Source organism: Colletotrichum karsti (assembly GCF_011947395.1).
Source record: "Colletotrichum karsti strain CkLH20 chromosome Unknown Scaffold65, whole genome shotgun sequence".
Lineage (NCBI taxonomy): Eukaryota > Fungi > Ascomycota > Sordariomycetes > Glomerellales > Glomerellaceae > Colletotrichum > Colletotrichum karsti.
The window spans coordinates 166,624-188,966 of NW_024065965.1; the positions used below are offsets into that span (position 1 = coordinate 166,624).

A 22,343-nucleotide genomic window follows, 5' to 3' on the forward strand; every position below is an offset into this window, starting at 1 on the left:
CCAGCCCCCGTTTCGCACAATACTTACACGGCTGCTGGCCCGAACATTTCACTTTCTTGTCCCGACAAATTCGGCACGCATTCGACGTGCGAGCCGCCTCGGCTTGAGAAGCCGAACGGAAGCGTCTCGCGGCCGGCGCGTCGGCCGGAGACCTCGAGGGTTTACGAGCGGCGCCTCGCCGGGGTGTCGGTTCCGAGCCAGCGTCCATAATTACTGGTGCACAGCTCCGCAGAGCCAGGATTCGGATCGAATATCGAGTCGGTCTGGGGAAGCGGGTGAGTTGTGGTTTTCTGTGAAAAAGGGAGACGCATCCGTGGTCTGTTGTTGATGGGACGATGGCGGGACGGCCGAAAAATAGCGGTGCCGACGCTAAGATGTGGTGAAAATTGGGGCTGTTAGGGGTCCTGTAGTAGCCCTGGCTCTTATCATGAACTTCCTCGGGGGCCATTTCACAAGCTCCCGGATGAAAACAACATCTCTGATAAAGTTTGTCACTGGTACTGACATCTTCAAATGCTCAATGAATACTACTTAGAAGAATAGCCAAGCCTAATCTACCCTACTATCCCGGGAATCGTAAAGGACATCATCGTCCTTGGGATGCCCAGACTTCGTCGCATCAGGAGTCGTCGCCCGAATACCCGCCTCCATCCTCGTCAGGTTCATCTCGTGCCCCTTGTGAGTGCACCAGCCCGTCACCATCTTCACGGCATTCTTTATTTCTCGTCCATTCAGACGCCACAGACTCAAGTCCTCGATATCCTCCTCAGAGAGTATCTTCCCCTGATCTTCGTCGACCTCTTGCCGCGGCAGTCTGCCGAGAAACTTGCGCCAGATCTGCATTCTCGCATCCTGGGTCAGAGGACTGAACCTCAAATGCAGGCTGACTCTGCTCCGGAAGGCGTTGTCGATTGTCTCGTAGAGGTTCGTCGTCAGGAAGATGATGCCACGGAAGTACTCCAGCTCGCGGAGGAAGATGGACACCAGCTCGTTGCGGATGATGTCGTGCGGATGGCGCTTCGACATGAACACGTCGGCCTCGTCGAGGAGAATGACTGCTTCCCAATCCGTCGCCATCTCAAAGACGTGTTTGAGCTTTGCTCCCAACAATGCTGCGTTGATGCCGAGGTCCTCTGCTTGCAGGTAGAACAGCGGTCGGTGAGTCCTGTCTGCGACGGCCTCGGCGGTCAACGTCTTTCCCGTGCCTGGAGGGCCGCTGAGGAGAACGATGAGACCCTGTCCTTTCCCGACAATCACGTCCTCCACCTGATGTTGCTTTGAGATACCGTGGTTCTCTACGAAGGAAAGGACTAGGTCTTTCTGTTCCTCGTTGTAGACGAGGTGATCATAAGCTTCATTGTTCCAGACGATAGGCGAGATGTCCTCAACATAAAACAACACTACGATGGTTAGCAAGATGCGATCAAAATGAAATGAAAATTTTCAGACTTACACCACAGTTTGTTCTTCAACGCGTAGCCCTCAATCGTCGGTGCCAAGAAACACAGATCGTCCTGGCGCGCAAGCATTTGCTCCTTGTTGTGGAGCTGCTGTTTTTCGTTGAGATGCTTGTGGACTTCGGCTGCGCCATCAGTCTTGTCGTTCGCTTCTTCGACGACATCAGGCGCATTGGCCTTAGGTCTATCCGCGGGGAGACACCTGGAGAAGCCCTCGATCGTCACGACGTGTGAGCTGGCATTGTGCTTCGTGGTCGCCCGGTTCCTCTGGGTCTCGGGGTCGTCAACCTCTCTCTTGCCCTGAGTGAGCTCGTACTTTCTGTACCCGACGACGTCGACCAGAATGCGGCCCTCCACGTTATGTTTCCCTTCACTTCCCAGGGCGATGCCGTTGTAATTACAGTACTTCAGGCCTTGGAAGTCCAAAACCGTCTTGCCCCTCGCAATCAAACGCTCCTTGATCTGGTCTCTATCGGCGTGAAACTGGAGCGGGTAGTGATCCAAGTCGGTAATGAGCTTGTTCCCCGCGAACTTGGGAATGTCAAATGCTTGTTCGACCCACACGAAGGACTCTCCATTGAAGGAGAGCACCTTGCAGTTGAGCCGCAGTGCCTTGCCAGTTTTCGTCGTAACGTAGGTAACATCGTCCACCTTGGACAGCATCTCGGTATTGCAGCCGGAGCTATACATGACGGTGCCGTTCGAGAAAAGAGTCCAGGCCAAGTCGAAGTTGATGAGGCCGTTGGCCTGCAGACCGCGCGTCTTGTCTCGCGTCTCGCCGAGTATCTGATCCAGCGTCTGCACCAGGGGCTGCGCGTAGGCTTTCAGCGACGCATCCTCGGTCTCCCTGTGAAGACGGACGATTTCCTCGTATCGAAAGAACAAGGGCTGGAAAGGCGCCAAGAAAAACGCGACGTCGCCGAGGTTGAGAAACCAGTTCTCCTTCTTGAGAATCGGCTCCAAGGCGGCGACCAGAACGGGGCTTTGGATGGCGATCTGGTGGTAGGCCAAGGAAAACCTGCCGCCGATGACTGGTTTGTTGAGGTCCTTGATCTTGTAGACCTTGATCGCAGGCTTGTTCTGAATCTGCGCGGCCTTCTTGCTCATCTGCTTCGGTGGGTGATTGACCCAGTCGTAGATGCCAGGGACACTGTTCTTTCCTTCGTAGAGCGTTATGACGGTGGCTTCGGCGCCGAGGGTGGGATTCTTGGGGTTGGCTTTCTTCGGGTCATTTTCGGAAAGACTGGCCTCGATATCTGCGATACTGCGTCCGGGTTTTTCTTTCGTGGGTAGAACTTTGCACCGCAATTTCCACGCCGCGTCTTCAGCGAAACCCATGATGAATGATGAGATAATAGCTTGGTTCTTGCAAGGTTGCGAGAAGGAGAGAAAGTAGCAGTAATGTGGCGATTATGTTGTGAGGTCAGAAAATTTCTAGGTATAAATAAGGCGGCAGGTCATCCAAAGAGTGTAGCCTAGATAGATATTTTGGCTAAGTTTTTCTGGCAGCCTGGTTCGCACCGCAAGGCGGCCTATGCTATCTGAGGCCTCTGTTCTTGTGGCGTTCCCAGGACTTTGGGTCTAAGGAAACCTAGCCCAACAGGTAGATCAACGTTGGCTGAACATATACGCGCCGTGGCATTGGACTATGACGTTGGCATTATCAGAGCTGCTTTGAAGATAAAATGGGCCGAAATACTGAACCAAGCATATGTTACTTAGGATGTGCTCTTCTGACGTTCGGCGAGTATTGTGACCACATCTCATGCTCTTTTCATCAGGCTATCCTCGGGTCAGAGACGATCAAGGTTGAGCAGAAGACAAGGAACAAAAAAATAAAAGGTCAGTCATGCCTGACCACTCTTTGACATGAGTTTAACGCCCGTCAGCCACTCATGGCGGTTTTCATGGTCAATGCCCCGACTAGCCTACCGGTCTGCCTTACCTTATTGATCGTCCAAGCGGCCGCTATCAGCTTCAGCTGCCAACCAAAAAGCTGTTTAAAGAATAATTAGGTCTGTCAGACTGTCAGGCGTACTCAAAGCCCATTATCGTATCACCATCTGATAGTTGATGCATGGGCTCCGTTCGTCCAAAGCCAGGCGTTACTTTCATCAGAGGAAGGTAGGTTTGCCAAATGATGGCAGACTTTCGTATGTACATTTATGTTGGCTCAGTGAGCTGGGCTTGCATGCCTTGAGGTGCCAATGTTATATTATGCCAGGCTCCGACTTCAACACTGGTATTAAGATGAATGTGTCTCCAATGGGTTTTATATGTGGCATGACGGTACAGGCGATAAGCCTATGATTATATCTGAGGGGCATGCTGCGCAAGACTATGAGCAGCCTAATTAATCACGGGCTGCCGCTGTGATCCCTAGTGAAGAGACTTTGGATGACAGGTGGTCAATGACGTACTTACAGTTATGTTATTGGCCGAGGATTTGTTCAAATCTATGCGTATTGGTCCATATGTGATCGGTACTCAGACAGCAATGACTTTCACTCGGACCCTCAGCATTGGATGAATTGTGATCTGAACATGGTAAAATCCTGACTGCCATTCTTGATCGTTCAGGCAATGAAAATCCGCACTTAAGCGTCGAATACCAAACATTATTCTATTCCTTATAGGCAGTTCCGATTTCCGTGCATGATGCGGAAGGACATCGCTGAAGCCCCATGATTAATCTTCATCTACAGAGGCTTCTGAGCCGAGTATGAGTGATAGAAGATGTAGGGGTGAAAGCTGTCATCCATCATCTCCTTCCGACATTGAATCAGAAAAACTTCCACTTCCATGGGAGTCCAGCCAAGTCCCCTCGTGAGTGGGCCGATGGTGTTGCCGTGTAATCCGTCGTAAATCACCGCACGAGCGTAAGAGCCGATAGATTTCAAGTGAGCATCCTTTGGCCATGTGCCGATTGGCACCTTCTTCGCATCATGTACGAGGTTCCGAAAGCCGGCCTTTTCCATGCGTTCCATGTGGCTCTTTCCTGCTCTCAGATCTACACCGAAAGTGGCCACGCCCTCCTTGATGAGTTCCATCATTCTCGCAGGTGCATACTCACTCCCAGGAGGAATAGTGTCGTCGTCACACTTGCACTCGGGCACTATGTCTTGGAGTTCGAGCCATCCACCTGGCTTGAGAGCTCTGGACCAATTGTTAGCCTCGCAAAAACAACGCGCTCGCAGAATCTAGAACCCCGACTCACCTGTAGGCCTGTTCTAAGAGCTTCGGCCAGTTCTTTATTGATGGGTACATATGACGCAGGTGGATGTAATCCACAGAACTTTCTGGATGCAACCACTCTGCTTCGACATCATCGACAGTGAAGTGCACATTCGTCGGCACAAATGGAGGTTGAATTGGACTCAAGTCAATGCCCTCAACGTCTGCCTCGGGATAGGTATCACCCACTTCAATAATTAGTAGCCACACGAGAAAGAGTTTAACGCAAGATACCTACTCTCAATAGCCCATATTCCAGTGCCCGTTCCAATATCGAGAACCTTTTTGGGATCCTTGATCGGCGCGTTGTGAAGCTTGTTGTCGCATAGGGCCACGATCATGTGATGTTTCATGTTTTCGCGCTCCTGCTCAGGTTCGTCGTTCGGAAAATGGTACTGGCCTTCTTTGTACTTGTGATAACGGCGCTTGTTCTCAAAGTTGTAGTCCCGGATGCTGGAAGCTAACGACGTAGCCAGGCTTGAACCGTGGTCGCTGGCGGACTCATAGCCTTCCACAGAGCTTGCATCGTCAACTTCCAATTCCGATGGCGCTTCTTCGTGATCGTTGGCTTGGGAGACTGTTTCTTCAGCCGGTGATTGGGGTGAAGGGGATGATGCCTGCGGTGGAGATGCGATGCGGGCAGCTTTTGGTGCCACTCCCTTGGGACTAGTGGAGATACTGCGTTTGTCTGTCATCTTGATTACTTGAGCGTGGATTTGCCGAGAGGAAGGTGTTGAAGGTTTCCTTGGCTGTGGCACGGTGAAGAGCAAGAGGGGAGAAAAGAAAGGAGAGAAGTGAGAAGTCGAAGACTGGAGGCTGGGCCAACGCGGAGTAGCATTTGGTGGATAAAGCAATGCCGCATCCATGTCTGTTCCATTGGATCCCAGCGGTTGAGGCAATCGGGGAGAAAACAACCAATGCCATCCATCAATTCAAGCCACTCCGCATGCATGTTTGCTCGCATTTCCAGCCAGTGATTGGTGGAGTGGCATCAAAATCGCGTTGTCGATTCCGTCGAAAGAGGGGAAGAATGGCTTTGGACAGTTATTTCCGGGTGAGACTACCAATTGAGAAGGTGAAGTAGCCACGGTGCCAAGAGACCGGGCCGCTCGGTTCGAACCCCCTCGTGGGGCTGTATCTTCGGCCCCAGTCCCGGTGTCGAGGAGAGACCAACAGCAAGTCTGGTCTCATCCCACTATCAGCGGGGTCAACGTGCTCTCAGCTTGGCTGGGTGGCTGGTAGGATTCGATGCAACGGCTGTCTACTTATTTCCAATAGGCGTCGAATCACGATTGACTCTGGCGCCTCATGCACCGATCCACCGTCCGACCGGCTGCGTCTGTAGTTGCTAGTGGAAACCAACAAAGAAAAGTGCCTCCTCCCCCTGAGAAGACCTGCTGGAAACCCCAGAAAGATATAAACCGTTACATCCCTAGATAATTGTCGATTTTGCTTACAAAGTCACGGAGTTCAATTGTCAAAATGCAGGCATTCAAACTAGATCTTCCGGAGAACAGGACCGTCTCCGGTCTCCACAATATCCCGGCCCCGGGCCCCACCCGACCGAAATACTGCCCCCTCATCGTCGGCCTCCACGGCGGCAGCTACTGCAGCTCCTACTTCGACGTCGACGACTACAGCGCTCGTCACACGAGCACATTCACGGGCGTTCCGTTCGTCGCAATCGACCGACCCAGCTACGAGCAGACGACTCCTATCGGCGACATCCCCGACGGTTCATCTTTCCAAGAAGAGTGGGGGAAGACTCTTCACCAGACGATACTGCCCGCAATTTGGACAGAGTTCGCCGTTCCAAACGGTTGCACCTCGATCGTGCTTCACAGCCACTCCCTAGGAACCCCTGGAGCATGCGTCGCCGCTGCTCTTCACGCCAAAGAGATTTCACCCGCCTACCCTCTTGCCGGCATCAGCTTTTCCGGCTTTGGCAACGGCGTCAAATATTTTCGCGATGCTATCCCCCCTCCAGGCGGAGATAAACCACCCGCTTTCTTCACCATTCCACCCGACGCCAAAGATGCGCACATGTTTCTTCCCGGCACGATCGATCCTGCTCTCAAAAAGCACACGGCCAGGCTCAACCGTCCCGTGCCTCACGAAGAAGTTGCCGGCATAGCCAGCAAGTGGTTGGTCAACTGGAACGAGAGGTATGCAGTCAAGATCAGGGTGCCTGTAAACATCGGCCTGGCAGAGCTCGACGGGTTATGGGCGGCCACAGACGACCATCTCCGTGATTTCGCGGGTGCTTTCCCGGCGAGCAAGAGGGTTGACGCCAGTCTCATCCGGGGGGCACCGCATAACCTTGAACTCAGCTACTGGTCTCAGGGCTGGTATGCTCGCCTCTTCGGATTCGCCATGGATGTTGCGACTTCTCTCGCCGTCGAGGACAGTCGCATGCCGAATTAGGTTCGAATTGGTTCAGACTTCAATGATTATAGATAGCGAAGTAGGGATTATTAGGATGCTATGCTATGAATCATCTCAACAAACATAATCGAAGGCTTTTCAAACCTCAGAAGTTGGAAGTGATGATCTACACTAATCTCATTGGTTGACAACAACGTCGCGAAAAGGGTAGCGAAGACGGCTGACCTTGACCCTTGGCTTGCATGTCGACCCCGGATGAACAAACCGATCTGACGGTTGTCCTACCCGAGAGCATCGAAACGGTTGGCCGTCGCTCCGTCATTCTCGACATCCCCCGCAGCACTCCACAACTCGCGTGTTGGGCTTGCATGAGCCTCCGCTGTCCAGTATATGATACCTCCCGATGACACCTCTTAAATTGACGACAATCTGAGTGACAATCCAGGACCAGCTTGCACGTCAACAAGAGATCCACGATCATTACGACGGGGCACAGGCACCATGTCCTTGCTTCGATCACTCACTCGACCAGCTCCTTACTCAGGGGCCCTCAAGCACGGGTCGCCTGTGAGGTTATTGAGTAATAATCCCTCCAGATCTGCCTCGAACGGAACGGCGGGCTTCAGAAGAAACGGTGACGACAAGCGGAGCACAAGATGGCCCAGTCTAGCCTCTGTTTTGTTCGCAACGGCAACTGGAGCCATTGGCTACGCGCTCGCGAAACGCAACGGCGCGTCGCCAAACTCGAAAGTCATCCTACACGACAGTAGGTTGCCGGCCGTCAGATACGCCACGTTGAACGACATGAAGAGAGTAAGTCAACGCGTTTCTGAGCATCGTGGCACAGTCACACCTAACACCGTCGAGGCGGTTGACGAAATTCGACGGGAGCTAGGTGATACAGAAGACGTCATCTCGACCGAGCCAGAAGACCTCGTAGCCCACGGATACTCTGAATGGTCTTCCGTCAACCTCGACACTCTTCCAGTGGCTGTGGCTTACCCTCGCAGCACGGAGCAAGTCAGCACAATTGCTCGTATCTGCCACAAGTGGCGAGTGCCTATTGTTCCCTTCAGCGGAGGCAGCAGTGTCGAAGGCCACATCACGGCACCTTTCGGTGGCGTGAGCCTTGATTTCGTTCATATGGATAAGATTGTGAAGTTTAACAAAGATGACATGGACATCGTGGTACAGCCAGGCATATGCTGGACAGATCTCAACACCCAGCTGGCGAAGTTGGGCAGCGGTCTCTTCTTTCCCATCGACCCCGGTAAGAAGCCATTCCCCAGGTTACATGAAAGTGGGCAAAACGTTGACAACTCCGTTTTCTTCAGCCCCCAGCGCCAAGGTGGGAGGTATGATAGGAACCAACTGCTCAGGCACGAATGCAGTCCGTTACGGCACGATGAGAGACTGGGTCATCAACATGACCGTAGTCCTTGCAGATGGAACCGTCATCAAGACTCGGCGCCGACCGAGAAAGTGCTCTGCGGGGTACAACATCAACGGCATCATCGTCGGTTCAGAAGGCACACTTGGGATCGTCACAGAAGCAACTCTAAAGCTTGCCGTTGTCCCACACCACTTCTCAGTTGCAGTCGTTCCTTTCGGGAGTATCAGACAGGCCGTCTCAGCTGCGGCAGACGTCATACGGGCCGGGGTGCCAGTCGCGGCCCTAGAGTTAATGGACGAAGCTCAGATGCGTATCGTGAATGAGGGGGGAGCCACGAGGCCGAGAGTATGGCAGGAAAAGCCAACCCTATTTTTCAAATTCTCCGGTACTCAAGCTTCCGTCGACGACAACATCCGCAGTGTCCAGCAAATCGTAAATCCCCGCCAACCGGGCACTTTCGAGTTTGCCAAAGACGAGCATGAGCAGAAAATGTTGTGGTCGGCTAGGAAGGAATCGCTTTACTCCTTGCTCGCCATGCGCAAGGAGGGCGAGGAGCTGTGTAAGTGGCACCCCTGCTGCTCCCTTCGTGCTGCCCGAAAAACTTTCTCCGCACACTCCACTTGCCATAACAACACTGCCATGATTCTCAATCATGTAGAAACCCAATGTGTCGTGCATGCCGGTGGGGGGACGGCGCTCATGCTGCGTTGCTGACCGAGCACAACAAATATCGCAGGGAACACTGATGTTGCGGTCCCTCTCAGTCGGCTGGCCGACATCGTCGAGGCCAGCAAGGAGGAAGCACAGAAACTTGGCCTCAACGCCTGTATCAAAGGTCACATCGGCGACGGCAATTTCCACGAAAACATAACCTACAACAAGACCATACCCGAAGAAGCCGCCAAGGCCCAGCTCGCCGTCAAAAACATGGTCGCGCGCGCCCTGGAGATGGAGGGGACCTCAACAGGTGAACATGGAATAGGTTTGGGAAAGAAGGAAGCCCTGCTGTCCGAAGTAGGAAATGATACGATTACCGTTATGGTGTGTGCTGGACCCTGAAGGCGGGGGATGCCGGGGATATCCCTCTCGGCGATCGGGCTGACCTTTTGATTTACCATGCACAGAAGCTGATCAAGGGGACCCTGGATCCAAACTGGATCTTGTAAGTGGTTGGCCCTAAAATCCATCGGCACAAGCAAGGCCTGCGTGTGTACACTTACATACGGTGCGGTGCTGACGATTCATGTCCTCCCAGGAACCCAGGAAAGATATTCGACCGGTAGGTTTACGGGAGAAACCAGCCATGACGAAATCACGTTTTGTATGTCGCAAGATGGAGTTTAAAGTCTGCTGTCTCACAGACGATTCGGCTTGTCATGCCCAATCGAGCATTGTCGCAGAAGCCGTTGCAATACATGACGACCCGAGTCAGAATGCCGTTCAGGTTTCACATGTTTTGTTTGTTGTACCAAGTGCGACTGCCAGCCTCACTGGGTAACGGCGCGCAAAGGGGTCTCATCCCCGTCCGTCAGGTCCGAACGCCCTTGAAATTATTCCCATATTTTTATTTATTCTGCCCTGCTTTGTTTTATTATCCGACCTTCCGTCCCACCAACTTCCTTGTTTGCCTTTCTCCAAAAACCCGGATTCTTGAGGGGGAAAACATCAGATTTCCAAGGCCCAGGGTTGCACCCGGGCTGGGGACCACCCCCCTCTCCGTTTGTAACGGTTGCTTGCCTTGCCTTGCCTTTTGTACACTGACACGGCGGGTTCCCACGTTGTTGGGCACAAACGGCGGCAATGCGGATTGGGACCAACATGTATAGCGCATAGCTTAAGACACAATACCTTTCGTCCCAAATCATCGTGGTCCCCATTTTCCAAAGTTAGAAAAGGGTCAGATTTCCGACAAAGGACTAGTCATGTCATCGGGTCATCACGTTGTGATCTGCGGTCCCCTTTATGCCTCCCTCCGCAAAGGCAACATCCTGGTCCGTTCGCTTACACTGCGCGACTGTTTGCGCGACGACCATATTTACGACCGCGTGCTCCCTCAAGCCGGACGAGCCTCCGTTGGGCAGAATTGAACTTTAGGACGAACCTCAGATGAGATACGATATCTGGGTGTTCAGCGGCTTCTAAAACCTCTTTACGACCACGGCGGTTGCCATTTGACCTCTCTTCTCACGAACTCGTCAACACTCCTGAACTTGCCCAGACAACAAAAATCACAATGTCCACCTGTACGATGGTGCTCACCGAGCCCTTGACGGGGCTCATATCTTCACCAACCATCTATCTCGACGACAAGGGTGACTTGCGTCTTGTCGTTGGGGCTGAGATTGACGAGACTCCCCAAGACTTCGTCGTGTGCTCAAGGGCACTCGGACGCAGCTCCCCAGTGCTGAAGACAATGTTGTTTGGTGGGTTTGCAGAGTCTCGCCCTGCGGAAAACGGTGGGGAGTGGAGTGTCAACTTGCCCGAAGATGCAACAGAGGCGATGGAAATCGTCTTGAACATCGTCCATGGCCGCTTCAACCTTGTTCCCGAGAAGCTCACCTTGATGCGACTCTACGACGTTCTCACAATCACTGAGAAATACGACATGACGGTGATCACGCGACCTTGGGCACGCTCGTGGATGCAAGGTGTGAAGCACCAGAAAGACAACGCGCATCTGCTGTGCGTTGCTTGGGAGCTTGGCGATATGGAGACCTTCGAGGAGATGTACAAGAAGATCACCTTTGAGTCCGGCATCGACTTGAAGGGACGACACGTCTTTGGGCACTCTGGCCGAGTCTGGAAGGCAGGACCGGAAGGTTACAACTTTCCTCTCGAGAGGATTGTATACCTACGGCCGCCTGGAGTCTTTGGTATGTCGTCCTCACGCTGCGAAGCATGATGACAATGGCTAACCTAGAGTCATGCAGAGAGCATCGAGAAACACCGCCAGACGCTGGTTTCGGCCAACCTGGAACGGTTCGTCATCCTTTACAGATGCCTCAAGGAAGGCTGCCGGTACATGAAGGGATACTACCACAGCTCTCCAGATGCTGAAGAGTGTAACAGCATGCTCTTGGGCTCTCTGGTGAGATGTCTGGCAAAGGGCAAGGTAGACATCACGATGCCTAGCCCGTGCGAGTCGTACAGGGGAAGCGTGGAAGCGCTGGAAAAGGCGACGGCCGCTGTGAAGCTGTTGACGGTGCACCGTCCCTCTCCAGCAAACCAGTGTCTGAAGAGGATAGAGGAGGAACTTGCAAAGGGCGCAATGGCTGCGACTGTCACGAAATCGGAGTTGGTGGTTCTTGAGCCGGAGCAGCGGGAACATCTTCAAAAACAGGCTCACAAGACTGGAGCTGTCATGGCTGGGTAGAGTTCAGGGTGTTCGGCATCGGCATCGGAAAATTTGGTTTCGCTCATTGGGTTTTGGGGTGCATCTGGAGTTTGGCAATAAAGGCATCTGGGAATATGGCACGGCGCAATCCATGGACGTTAGATTGACAAGGTGGTTCGATTAATGGTTCGAGTAAGAATAATCAGACGGAGAGATCAGTCAAAGCCAATCGTGAGTGTGGGTGACGAAACTTGTTTCAACACGATCAGATTAGACATCCTATGAGCACATGCGATGACGTCTGTGTGGCGGCCTTGCATGTCTCTCGAGGCTCCAAGCATCTCGTCCTTGAATATCTCACATCAAAGCGCATGAGATCTGAACGACACAATCAAGATCCGAGAACCAGATGAAAGCAAAATACATGGATACAGAACGCTACGTAGCTACCAAAAACTCTTTTTATCCCAAATCCATTAATCGTGTTATCCCAGCCTCAAAAAGTCTATCTTCCTCATTGAAGCCAACGAGGCGAAGATCTTCACTGTTCAGTTGAATCCCAAGTTGCCAATGGTGACTGACTTGATGTTCTGGTATTCGGCCAGTCCGTACTTCGAGCCTTCTCTGCCCAATCCGCTCTCCTTCACGCCACCGAAGGGAGCCTCAGCGGCAGAGATGAGACCGGTGTTGACTCCCAGCATACCACACTCGAGCCTCCTGGCCACGCGCATCACGCGAGAGATGTCTTTGCTGAAGAAGTACCCGGCAAGGCCGTATTCCGTAGCATTGGCCAGCTCAACAGCCTCAGCCTCCGTCTTGAAGGAGAAGATGGCGGCCAGGGGGCCGAAAGTCTCGTCGTGCGCGACCTCCATCTCGGTCGTGACGCCGCTGATCACGGTAGGTTCGTAGAAGTAGCCCTTGAGGCCTTCCGGGGCTTTGCCACCTGTGTGGAGTTTCGCACCCTTCTTCAGCGCATCTTGGACATGTGCATCGACCTTCTTGACCGCGGCGGCATTGACGAGGGGACCTTGGGTGACTCCGTCGTCGATGCCGCGACCGAGCTTGTACTGCTTGACGCGAGCAACAAGCTTCTCGATGAACTCTTCCTGAACCTTTTCGTGAACAAGTAGTCTGTTGGCGCACTAAAGATAGCGTGAGCATATCAGTCTCCGAAGTGACAGGGAAAACTTACCACACATGTCTGGCCTGAACAACGGAACTTGCAAATGAGAGCACCCTCCACGGCCTGGTCGATGTCGGCATCGTCAAATACGATAAAGGGAGCATTACCGCCCAGCTCCATGCTGACACGCTTCATAGTGCCCGCCGCAGCCTTGGTCAACATCTTGCCGACTCCTGTGGAGCCCGTGAAGCTGAGCTTCTTCACAATAGGGTTGTTTGCCAACTCCATGGAAGCCTCTCTATCCTTGGTGGGCACCACGTGAATGCAGTCCGAAGGGATTCCCGCAGCCAGTGCCAGTTTCGCAAGCGCAAGGGCGCTGAAGGGGGTTTCGCTTGGCGGCTTGATGATGACTGAGCATCCTGCAGCGAACGCCGGTGCGATCTTGCGGGTGATCATGGCGGCTGGGAAGTTCCAGGGGGTGATGATGCCGCAGACACCAACGGGCTCCTTGAATGTCAAGACCGTAGTGTTGGCGTATGATGAAGGAATGGTATCGCCGTATGAGCGAGTCGCCTCCTCGGCAAACCATGAGATGAAGGATGCCGCGTAGATCACCTCTCCTCTAGCCTCAGCGTAGGTCTTTCCATTCTCTAGCGAAAGAATTAAAGCCACTGGAACGAAGTTAGCGAAATCTGCTGTGTGGCCGTTGAACTATCTCAAGACGTCACTCACGGTCATCGGCGTTAGCAATTACCAGGTCATACCACTTGCGCAGCAGAGCGCCTCGCTCTTTTGCTGTGGTTGACTCGTGGAACTTGGCGGTTCCAGCCTTGGCACTCTCAATGGCGTCGATGAAATCCTGTTGACCAAGGTTGGCAATATCTTGGAGAACTGTCGCGCTGGAAGGCTCGTAAACTGGGAAGGTTTTGCCATCCTGACCGTTCTTCCAGTTGCCAGCAACAAGACCGGTGGATATCAGCAAGGACTTGTCCTGGAGTTTGGCAAAAACGTCGGCCATCTTGTCTGTGTAAGAGTTGGAGAATTGGTTGAGTGGGTAAGGACTTATTGCGACTTGCAAGAAACAATCAAAACCCAGCCCTGCGGGGAGTTGGATGCGGCAACCTTCTGTTTAATATTCACCACCGGTGCGGCTTTTACCTGCAGGTGGATGTCTTGCATACTGTCGTGGATCACACGATTTTTGCAGAGACCTCAGCCGAGCGCCGGGGAAATGCGGGGGTTCCATCACCGGCAACCGGGTCGTCCGGATCGTGAAACTCCTCTGCCCCGAGTTGACATCTAGCGGAACGTAATAAATAAGGCGACAACCCGCTCAAAGGGGAAAGAAATCAGGACACATTCTGATCCATCACAGAACCCCACGGACCGAGCCGATCTCCCAGCTTGTTGGTCAAGTCTGATTGGCCGCTACCGGACAGCGATGCAACCGCCAGGTCGGGGAGAAAAGGGATACAAGAAATGATTGGTAGGTGTTCCCGCATTCTGCATAGCTTCCTCGCCAGCTTGCGGTAATTTTGAGGAGATTTGCCGGCCCGGCTGCGAAGAAATACCCGGCCCGGTCTGTAAAGTGGAGTACCCGGACCGGCCCCACCCGGGAATCGGCCGGCACTCCAGCCACCTGGATGGTCTGGACCGCGGCAACCGTTTTTTAGCCACCTCGCACTGATGCAAGTGTATATGTCGACATAGCTCCCCTGCAACAAGACTTCTGATTTATTTCAGTCAATAGAACCGTTTTGATCTTGGCGTCACTGAGATGCAGTTCGAATCTGGTGCTCCGTGTTGCGGATCGAGGGTCTCAGTGGTACGATGAACCGCAAAGGAACAGAGTACTTTCAATCACAATAGTCTTCGAATCAAATTGAGACTCATTCTAAAAGGATTCTTCATGGCGCGAAACCTGAGAAGCCAGTCAACATGGAATGACAAGCTTCCCGACAACTTTGAACAAATTCATGCTCAAGGCTCGATGAGGTCAGTGTAAACGTCAATAGAGCGCTATAATTCTATTCTTCTTTTCTATAGGTCCAAAAACTCCAAATACTGTCCAGGATTCCCTATGCGATAGGTCCGCCAGCCTCTGGGATGCCGCACTGAAGATTACCATGGTTAGTGACGGAGCCATCACATCGAGTTAGATCAACTTACGTAGTAGACCACCAAGCTGCCTCCGTTAAATATCGTCTCAAGCGAAACCTCCTCGTTCTCAGCTGGCGCGACAGTTACGTCATTGCGCGTGTTCCAGAGAATCTGCGCAACGGAAGCTGGCTGCCCAGTTCCGGGAGTTACTGTAGCGTTGGCCCAGGCGCCAGGATCTCCTGCTGTCGCTGCGGCAAACACCTCAACACCGACCTGCTGTGGCGGGTAGGGTGAGCCGTATCCGGCTGCTCCGGCGACCTTGATGATCAGCCTGCCGTCGAAAGGTGACGAGATCTTGAAGTCGGTGATGTTGGCGGATGGCGAGGATTGGCCGGCTGCGCCCTCAAGGACAGCTTCTAAGGGGGTGGACCCATCACAGCCTGAGCTCATGTTAGACGGGTACCTGATTGAAATGCATTGAGCGATATCATATGGAATATCAGTTTAATTCTACTCACGGGAGAAGTCGGCACGAACGCCCCAAGAACCTTCTGCCACGGCAGCATAAGCGCCACCAGCAGCGATAAGAGAAGTCAGGAAAATAGAGGCGATCATTCTGAGGTGTTGAATATTGGTATCTGGCAAGCCCTGATAATGTGTGATTCAAAATAAAGAGAGTTCTTCATGTACTCTCGGAGGATTATGTAGCTATCTGGCGATCGCGGGATGTAAATCCCGATTTCCCCTGCCAAGATAGCAATATCAAAGAGTTGTCCGCTAATTTAGAATAAACTTTCACGTTTGTCATGCGCTTGTGTGGGTACACCTGAAGATCGCCGGTTATTTTCTCGTATGTAATCTATTCTGAGTTGGCCAAGGCCTTCCAACCGATCACGAGTCAGACACAAATTCCTCGCTGTTCATCAAGATAGGGACTTACAGCGCCTGTATTTGGGATCCTAGGTCACTGATTTGACCTCATCAGCACAGTCTCTTACACCACGAGAACACATTTATCATCACATCCGGCTGGTCAATTTTTAATTCAATGGGCAGAAGGGCAATTCAGACTTTGCAAAGAGATACAATACCTCCACTGCCAGCAAGATCACTGGTACTGGGAGAGCGGTATCAAATCCTGGTGAACCAGTAATCAACGATATCCAATACCGCATCTGGTACGCCGCAGATCCAATCCTCAAAGGAAGAGAACACAGCTTCACCTAAAGAGCCGTAATTTACGTATATCTCTCTGTTTCAACCTAGCGCTCCTCTGAAGGTTCCTCTCGAGTTGTGGGTCTGAAGCAAATTAAACATTCAGAATAATCTAGCAGTTGCAATGTTCCAAGAGTCTTCATGGTCAGAAAGATGGAATGTAGTATGACGCTACGCTGGATTTCGTCCCAATCAACTGCCTCGTTGGCGAACAAGGACGTTTTACTTAAGCCATACATAACGATGAATACTGTGATGTGTTGCTATCTGATCCTCAATAACTCTAAGAGTAATAATAAATAGAATCATTCTTTGCGCCCTGTTATCTCAACAGTTTGACGATCTAGAAACCTTTCCAGAACGGGTTTTGTTAAGCTATGTTTCAAGCCTGTATGTTCCTTGCCTAGACTGCTAAAGAAACTCAGATCCTGAAGGGCCTCCTTTGCTCTAGAATACTCCGAACGCCTCAGATTTCCAAGTGTCTTCACCTGCGACTAACCCTCGTTGTGCCACTGCTCAAATGACTTCCCTCGCCGTATCGAGATGCGGTCCTCGACGACTGAACTCTCGTTGTGCTTCTGCTCAAGCGATTTCCCTCGCTGTATTGGGGTGCGGTCCTTGACGACTGAACGCTCTTTGTGCTCCTGCTCAAGTGACTTCCCTCGTTGTATTTGGGTGCCGACCTGACAGTCTGAGCGCTCTTTGTGCCTCTGCTCAAGTAACTTCCCTCGCTGTATTTGGGTGCTGTTCTTGATGTCTTACAGCTGGTGCGACTATGGCCAGCTGAAGAGATACTGTCCTGCGGACGAATAGTCGACGCCACATGCGGCTTCGGGGCTGATGTTTGAGGGTATAATGACGATCTCGAAATTAAGGGAAGCTGACGGTGGAAGCCAAGCGATACCATACAACCGCAAGTCGGATTTCCTTGCCAAGAACCCTCGTGGACCGCGCATTTAATGAAAGGTCCACTGATGTTTGCAGCAGCCGTATCCGGTGACAGGTATTGACCGTGGCCGCGGTTCGACTGATGGGGTGGCATATTAGTGACGGAGCTCGCCCATATGGCTGTCCGGCCATCGGAGTCGCTGAACGCGGGTCTGTTGACGTGTCTGAAAGTCTCTTCGGGGCCTCCAGCTTCCAGGTCGTACATGTATTTGCTAGGTTCGTCTTCGTACCACGACCCTGGGATGTTCATTGACTTGTCCGTCTTCAGAGCTCCGTAGGTATCAACTTGCGTCGGAGGTCCGTCCATTGACTGTGGATAGTATGCCTGAGAGGTCACAGACGGAAGTACGCCTGTAGACTGAGGGTAGTATCCTTGAGAAGTTTCAGGCGAATCCAGGTAAAAGACCTGGTACGAAGGGCGCGTAGGGCGATCGTCGAGACCAGCCATGCCCCAGACATCGTCAATACGACGGACGAGGCGCATGTACCATGCCATGAAACCCATATTGATGATTTGTCTGAGATATGGACGTCGATGCCTTTTGTTGGATACGGTTATGGAATAGGTGTGATGAGTGGAGCTGAGATTCCTCTGGGTAAAGACATATTCAAGAAACATCAGCAGAGAAATCAGGAGACGGACGCGTTTATATACCAGTTAGACGATGTTACCGGAGATACCTTTCCCATCCATAGCTGTGTCCAACCCGTGTAGTTACGGTGGCAAAGGTCCATCTATATCAGGCAGCTGTATGGTGCTTCCGACTTTCAACTCGGGGGTAGGCATCTTACGATGTATTTTGATGTCTGGAACCCAGCGAGGCCTGCATCATTGAAGTTATTGGAAGGCATCGTGGAAATGGGTTGTCATATTTAGTAGAAGATATGATGACACAGCCTGTCGTATTCTCATCGAAATTTTCCGTTTCTTCTGTTTGTTTTCATCAAAAGCCTTCATGACACCTGGGCTGCAATCTTGTCAGGAGCTTTTCTGTATCTGAACCACGGTAGCCGTTAAATTTAAACGGTGTCCCAACCGCGCCCAACCCTGATAGGTTGCCGTTCATGGTACCTGGTAACCTTCTTTTCGAAAACATTGAGTGCAACGGCGCCATTCAAGTCTACTCTTACAGCTTGGCACCGCTTTCACGTTTAACCAAGGCCCTCAAGTCCTTTCGCAGAATCTTGCCCGACGGACTCTTTGGAATGGCGTCGATGAAGATGACTCCGCCCCGAAGTTTCTTGTAACTCGCCACCTGTCCGGCCACCCACTTTGCGATCTCTTCTGCGGAAATTTGGCTCTTGTCTGCAACCACGTATGCTCTGTGGCGTATGTTAGCATCGCATTCGCGTAAACACGTTCAGCACGAGCCATCTCACCTTGGTAATTCTGTCCCTTCGCCGTCAACCCCAATCACCGCAGCATCCTGGATCTTCGGGTGGGTGACCAGCAGCGCCTCTAATTCTGCAGGAGCAACCTGGAGACCCTTGTACTTGATGAGCTCCTACGGCAGGTGTTAGTCATGGATCATCAGATTGTGGGCGTCGTGGGCATGAGCTTGCCTTCTTTCGGTCCACAAAGTAGAACTTTCCATCCTTAAAGGAAAGTCTGTCACCCGTGCAAAACCATCCATCGACGAACGCCTCCTTGTTCGCCTTGTCGTTCTTGAAGTAGCCCTTCGTTACGATGGGTCCTCGACACAACATCTCACCCGCTTCTCCGACCTCGACATCCTTGCCTTCCTCGTCCACCAGCCGCGCCTCGCAGTTGGCAACGATCGGAGATACGCTGCCGGTGTCGTCGGTCATATGCCGAGGGAGAATAGTGAACCCTCCTGTTGTCTCGCTGAGACCCCACGTCTGACCGAGCACGCCCTTGCCCTTGCCCATCTTCTTTTGAGCCTCAAGCTGTGTTTCTCTTCCCAGCGCAGCAGCTCCCGTGAGCGCAAACTCAACATTGTCGAACTGATCCGTCACAAGCGGTGACTTGGCGATCATTAGGTAGATGGGTGGCACACTGAAGAAGGTCGTAACCTTGTACTTTCTCATGTAGTCCAGGAACTCTGGAAAGTTGAATTTCTTCATCCAGTAGACGACGCCGCCCATGAACGTTTGGTTCACGATGTACGCTTGCAGGCCAGAGATGTGTGCTGCTGGCAGATGGGCAAGCGTGATGTACTTCATACCCGGTCGCTTCTTATAGTACTCAATAGTAGGTGTCGAGATGAGCATTGTCTGGGCGATGATGTTTGAGTGAGAAATCTTGACGGCTTTCGGTACTCCTGTCGTGCCGCTGCTGTAGATGTAGCAGCCCACGGTCTTTTCCAAAGTTTCCTGGTCCGTGGGACGAGGCCAGTCGAGTTCTTGCTTCGAAAGCGGGACTTCCTTGTCCGTCTTGGCCTCGAAAAGCCTAAACTCGTGTGTATCGCCGATGTACAGAATGCGGTTTTCAGGGAGACCGGCAGCTGTGCCACCGGCAGCTGCAAGGGCCTTGAGGTCGGGGCTGCAAATGATCATCTTGCTCTCGGTAAGGTTGATCTGGCGCGCGACCTCCGGCGGCGACGATGACGGCGTAGACGCGGCGACTGAGCCTCCGGCGCCCATGATGCCGAAGAAGACGGTCGGGGCCATGAAGTGGCCCGTGAAGATAACCTGCACGACATCTCCGTTCTGAATCCCGTATTGATGTCGCAAGGTGTGAGCAAGCTGCTTCAGGGTAGATACCAAACGCGCCTTGGTGATGGACTTGGACGGGTCGGCCGCCTCGGCGTGAAGAACTGTGTCATCATGTAGCCTCTCATTCGGGGAATCTGACGCCGCGGTTAGTTACGCTGATTCGCGCGCTCAGAGTTGAGGCCTGTCCAATGGTAGCACATACCGAACAGGAATGTCAACAAATCGACTTTCGGAAGGTCGATATGGTCTGGTGACCGGTAGATGGTCTGGCCATTGCGCTTCTCAACGATCGTTGTCATTGCTACCGTCGCGACAAGAAAGTGCAGTGCGATATTCTCAGACCGATGTTAAGCAACTCGTTCGTGCCTGCGAAGTTGGTGAGTTGGTCGTTAGGTGGTCGAGGGTCAATGATGAAGGCTAATGCGTGTTTTGATGGAGGTCTAAGAGTGTAAAGGTGGAAATTGTCGGTGTAAGAAAGGTCAATGCACGCGGAATGAAAGGAACTCGCGATATGAAGTATGCTGAGGGGAGAAGTCCCCCCGGTTGAATCGTCGTGTCCGACTCGGTTTCCCCGCATTGCTGTTATCAAGATCGGGGCCGAGTTGTACCTTGCACCTGAGACCTGCGAGGGCCGTGACAAGCCGCCCCCTTGCGTCGACTAAGATCGCGTCTGCCGAGGTCATTCGCGCTTGGTCGAGACGTGTCAGCGGTTACTTGTTGGGGTAACCCCTTCATTAGCGCTGCACTTCACGTCGTCAGAACAGATGGTGGCTGCGGGGGATCTCCAACCCGTTGGGCCCGAGCCTGAGTTGATTGGGAGATGAGAATTGAAGGCCGTTGTTCTTGGTGGATTTGCGGGGGAATCCCGACAGTTTGAGCTGCGACGCTGCCGGACAATGTAACGCTGTGTCTCAATTTGGAGCGTATCTCAAGGCTCAGGACGTTATGGAACATGGGAGGGACTTTTGTTAAATTCGTCTGGCATGTAGAGTGGCCCAAAGGGCGCAGGGCGTATGACGCCCTTTACGATAGTTAAGTGCGAGTAAAGATAAGTGATTGGAAAGGGCATGCGTTGAAGGGTGCATAGCACCCCTTCGACGGCTAAAATAAGATGACTTTGGATTCTCTGGCCCATACTATTTACGCTAGTTGGCGTCACTAAAAGCAACAAATGAAATAGCGGGAGGGGGAGTTTAGAAGAAAGAGAAGGGAGAGAATGACGAAAACCAAACTTCTAACTATTGTCAGTATTCGTACCGGTTCACCTTCGGAGCACCGGGGCTTCTCGGAAATAGGACCCACATTAAACGGAAGCAATTCACGGCGGCCGGCCCGGTTGGGAGCGTCTGTGATGGAAGTCCATTTCTCTTCCGAAGGTTCTCGGTACCTTAAGCCATCCCGTGAAGTGGACCCCATAAAGCTAAAGATGATTCACGCTCTGTCTTGCTTGTAATCTTGATAGCATACATGTCGCACCAAGCATCAGTTGACACCTACTACATCATGAGATGCGTAAAGAGTAATTGCAGTATAGAAAAAGAAGACGCGATAAGTGAGTGAACAGCTCGGCCGATGTCTTGGTAACACTTGTTCCAATCCGTCTTCAGAAGAATCGTCACTTTCCTCAAAAATTGCGACTTCATGCTCGGATTCAAAATGCTTCCGGGGAGTGCCAGGTGGCGCCAGCTGGGCGCAAAAGCTTCACTGGTTCCGGTCGCTGAAGTCTTGCTCAGTGCAAGAATTGAGAATCCGACCATGATTTTCAGTACATGTAGTTTTGATCACTGCATGTTAGTTTTGATTTGTTGCCGAATCCCAGACGGGAAACTGCTGAGTTGATAATTGGGAGTTAACAGGTAGACCAATCATTGTTGAGTATTACGACAATCAAACAGTTGAACTACAAGAAGCTTACACCGTAAGCCATGCTTACAGCATCGGCTTCGTCTTTGCTAGAAGAAGTTCCGTTATCCTTCGAGATGGCGATTGGGAATATGCTTACCCAACACCCAGTTTCCCATAGCCACCGGGGATAGTTTTACCCAAATGGGAACTACATAAACTCCGGCAAGTGAAGCTCTTCACCCCAAACCAGCTAGTTTACCTCCGAGTCGGAACGCCGTCGCACCCGAACCGGCCGCTGTGGAGAGCACCGAGCCACAGGCTTAGAAATCTGGCGCCCCATTTGTCAGTGAGACACCAGTGCCAGTGGTCAAGCAGCGCTGTGTCGCAATGTTTTCCAGTGGCTTGTTGGTTTCCACAGGGGATAGGCATGCTGCCTCTTCGTGGCCGCTGACGCATCACGGAAGCAAAAGCTCAGAGTTGCAATGGCAGTAGTGTCATTTACTTTCCGATTGTCTCGTATTTTGGAAACTCGAAGCTGGGTTTGACATTATAAAGGCACCATGTCTTCCCTTGCAGAAAATCATCTTGTTCTCATCATCACAACACATCAACACTGCAATTGTTATACTTCAG

The 22,343-nt window shown here is 52.2% G+C and overlaps 9 protein-coding genes across 9 annotated transcripts; 3 read left to right on the forward strand and 6 right to left on the reverse strand.

Moving 5' to 3' along the window:
- Positions 1–549: 549 nt before the first annotated feature.
- Positions 550–2,795, reverse strand: CkaCkLH20_12794 (putative ATPase; the record flags this gene model as incomplete). The annotated part of the gene is made up of 2 exons (XM_038895506.1): positions 550–1,400; positions 1,454–2,795. 2 exons carry the CDS (start codon positions 2,793–2,795, stop codon positions 550–552), a joined length of 2,193 nt encoding a protein of 730 aa, XP_038739212.1.
- A 1,361-nt stretch (positions 2,796–4,156) lies between these two features.
- On the reverse strand, positions 4,157–5,386 carry CkaCkLH20_12795 (methyltransferase domain-containing protein; the record flags this gene model as incomplete). The annotated part of the gene is made up of 3 exons (XM_038895507.1): positions 4,157–4,613; positions 4,675–4,879; positions 4,930–5,386. 3 exons carry the CDS (start codon positions 5,384–5,386, stop codon positions 4,157–4,159), a joined length of 1,119 nt encoding a protein of 372 aa, XP_038739213.1.
- Positions 5,387–6,173: 787 nt separating this feature from the next.
- CkaCkLH20_12796 (uncharacterized protein) lies at positions 6,174–7,115 on the forward strand (the record flags this gene model as incomplete). Its single annotated transcript, XM_038895508.1, has 1 exon — positions 6,174–7,115. One exon carries the CDS (start codon positions 6,174–6,176, stop codon positions 7,113–7,115), a length of 942 nt encoding a protein of 313 aa, XP_038739214.1.
- Positions 7,116–7,754: 639 nt separating this feature from the next.
- On the forward strand, positions 7,755–9,635 carry CkaCkLH20_12797 (d-lactate mitochondrial precursor; the record flags this gene model as incomplete). The annotated part of the gene is made up of 5 exons (XM_038895509.1): positions 7,755–7,889; positions 7,944–8,346; positions 8,411–9,028; positions 9,206–9,510; positions 9,594–9,635. The coding sequence occupies 5 exons, from the start codon at positions 7,755–7,757 to the stop codon at positions 9,633–9,635; spliced, it is 1,503 nt and encodes a 500-aa protein (XP_038739215.1).
- A 1,067-nt stretch (positions 9,636–10,702) lies between these two features.
- CkaCkLH20_12798 (uncharacterized protein) lies at positions 10,703–11,842 on the forward strand (the record flags this gene model as incomplete). The annotated part of the gene is made up of 2 exons (XM_038895510.1): positions 10,703–11,342; positions 11,400–11,842. The coding sequence occupies 2 exons, from the start codon at positions 10,703–10,705 to the stop codon at positions 11,840–11,842; spliced, it is 1,083 nt and encodes a 360-aa protein (XP_038739216.1).
- A 509-nt stretch (positions 11,843–12,351) lies between these two features.
- Positions 12,352–13,944, reverse strand: CkaCkLH20_12799 (uncharacterized protein; the record flags this gene model as incomplete). The annotated part of the gene is made up of 3 exons (XM_038895511.1): positions 12,352–12,945; positions 12,996–13,597; positions 13,659–13,944. The coding sequence occupies 3 exons, from the start codon at positions 13,942–13,944 to the stop codon at positions 12,352–12,354; spliced, it is 1,482 nt and encodes a 493-aa protein (XP_038739217.1).
- Positions 13,945–15,004: 1,060 nt separating this feature from the next.
- On the reverse strand, positions 15,005–15,641 carry CkaCkLH20_12800 (uncharacterized protein; the record flags this gene model as incomplete). The annotated part of the gene is made up of 3 exons (XM_038895512.1): positions 15,005–15,040; positions 15,096–15,466; positions 15,545–15,641. The coding sequence occupies 3 exons, from the start codon at positions 15,639–15,641 to the stop codon at positions 15,005–15,007; spliced, it is 504 nt and encodes a 167-aa protein (XP_038739218.1).
- A 1,094-nt stretch (positions 15,642–16,735) lies between these two features.
- Positions 16,736–17,694, reverse strand: CkaCkLH20_12801 (uncharacterized protein; the record flags this gene model as incomplete). Its single annotated transcript, XM_038895513.1, has 3 exons — positions 16,736–16,932; positions 17,004–17,078; positions 17,127–17,694. The coding sequence occupies 3 exons, from the start codon at positions 17,692–17,694 to the stop codon at positions 16,736–16,738; spliced, it is 840 nt and encodes a 279-aa protein (XP_038739219.1).
- A 622-nt stretch (positions 17,695–18,316) lies between these two features.
- CkaCkLH20_12802 (AMP-binding enzyme) lies at positions 18,317–20,164 on the reverse strand (the record flags this gene model as incomplete). The annotated part of the gene is made up of 4 exons (XM_038895514.1): positions 18,317–18,512; positions 18,570–18,694; positions 18,768–19,999; positions 20,068–20,164. The coding sequence occupies 4 exons, from the start codon at positions 20,162–20,164 to the stop codon at positions 18,317–18,319; spliced, it is 1,650 nt and encodes a 549-aa protein (XP_038739220.1).
- Positions 20,165–22,343: the final 2,179 nt, after the last annotated feature.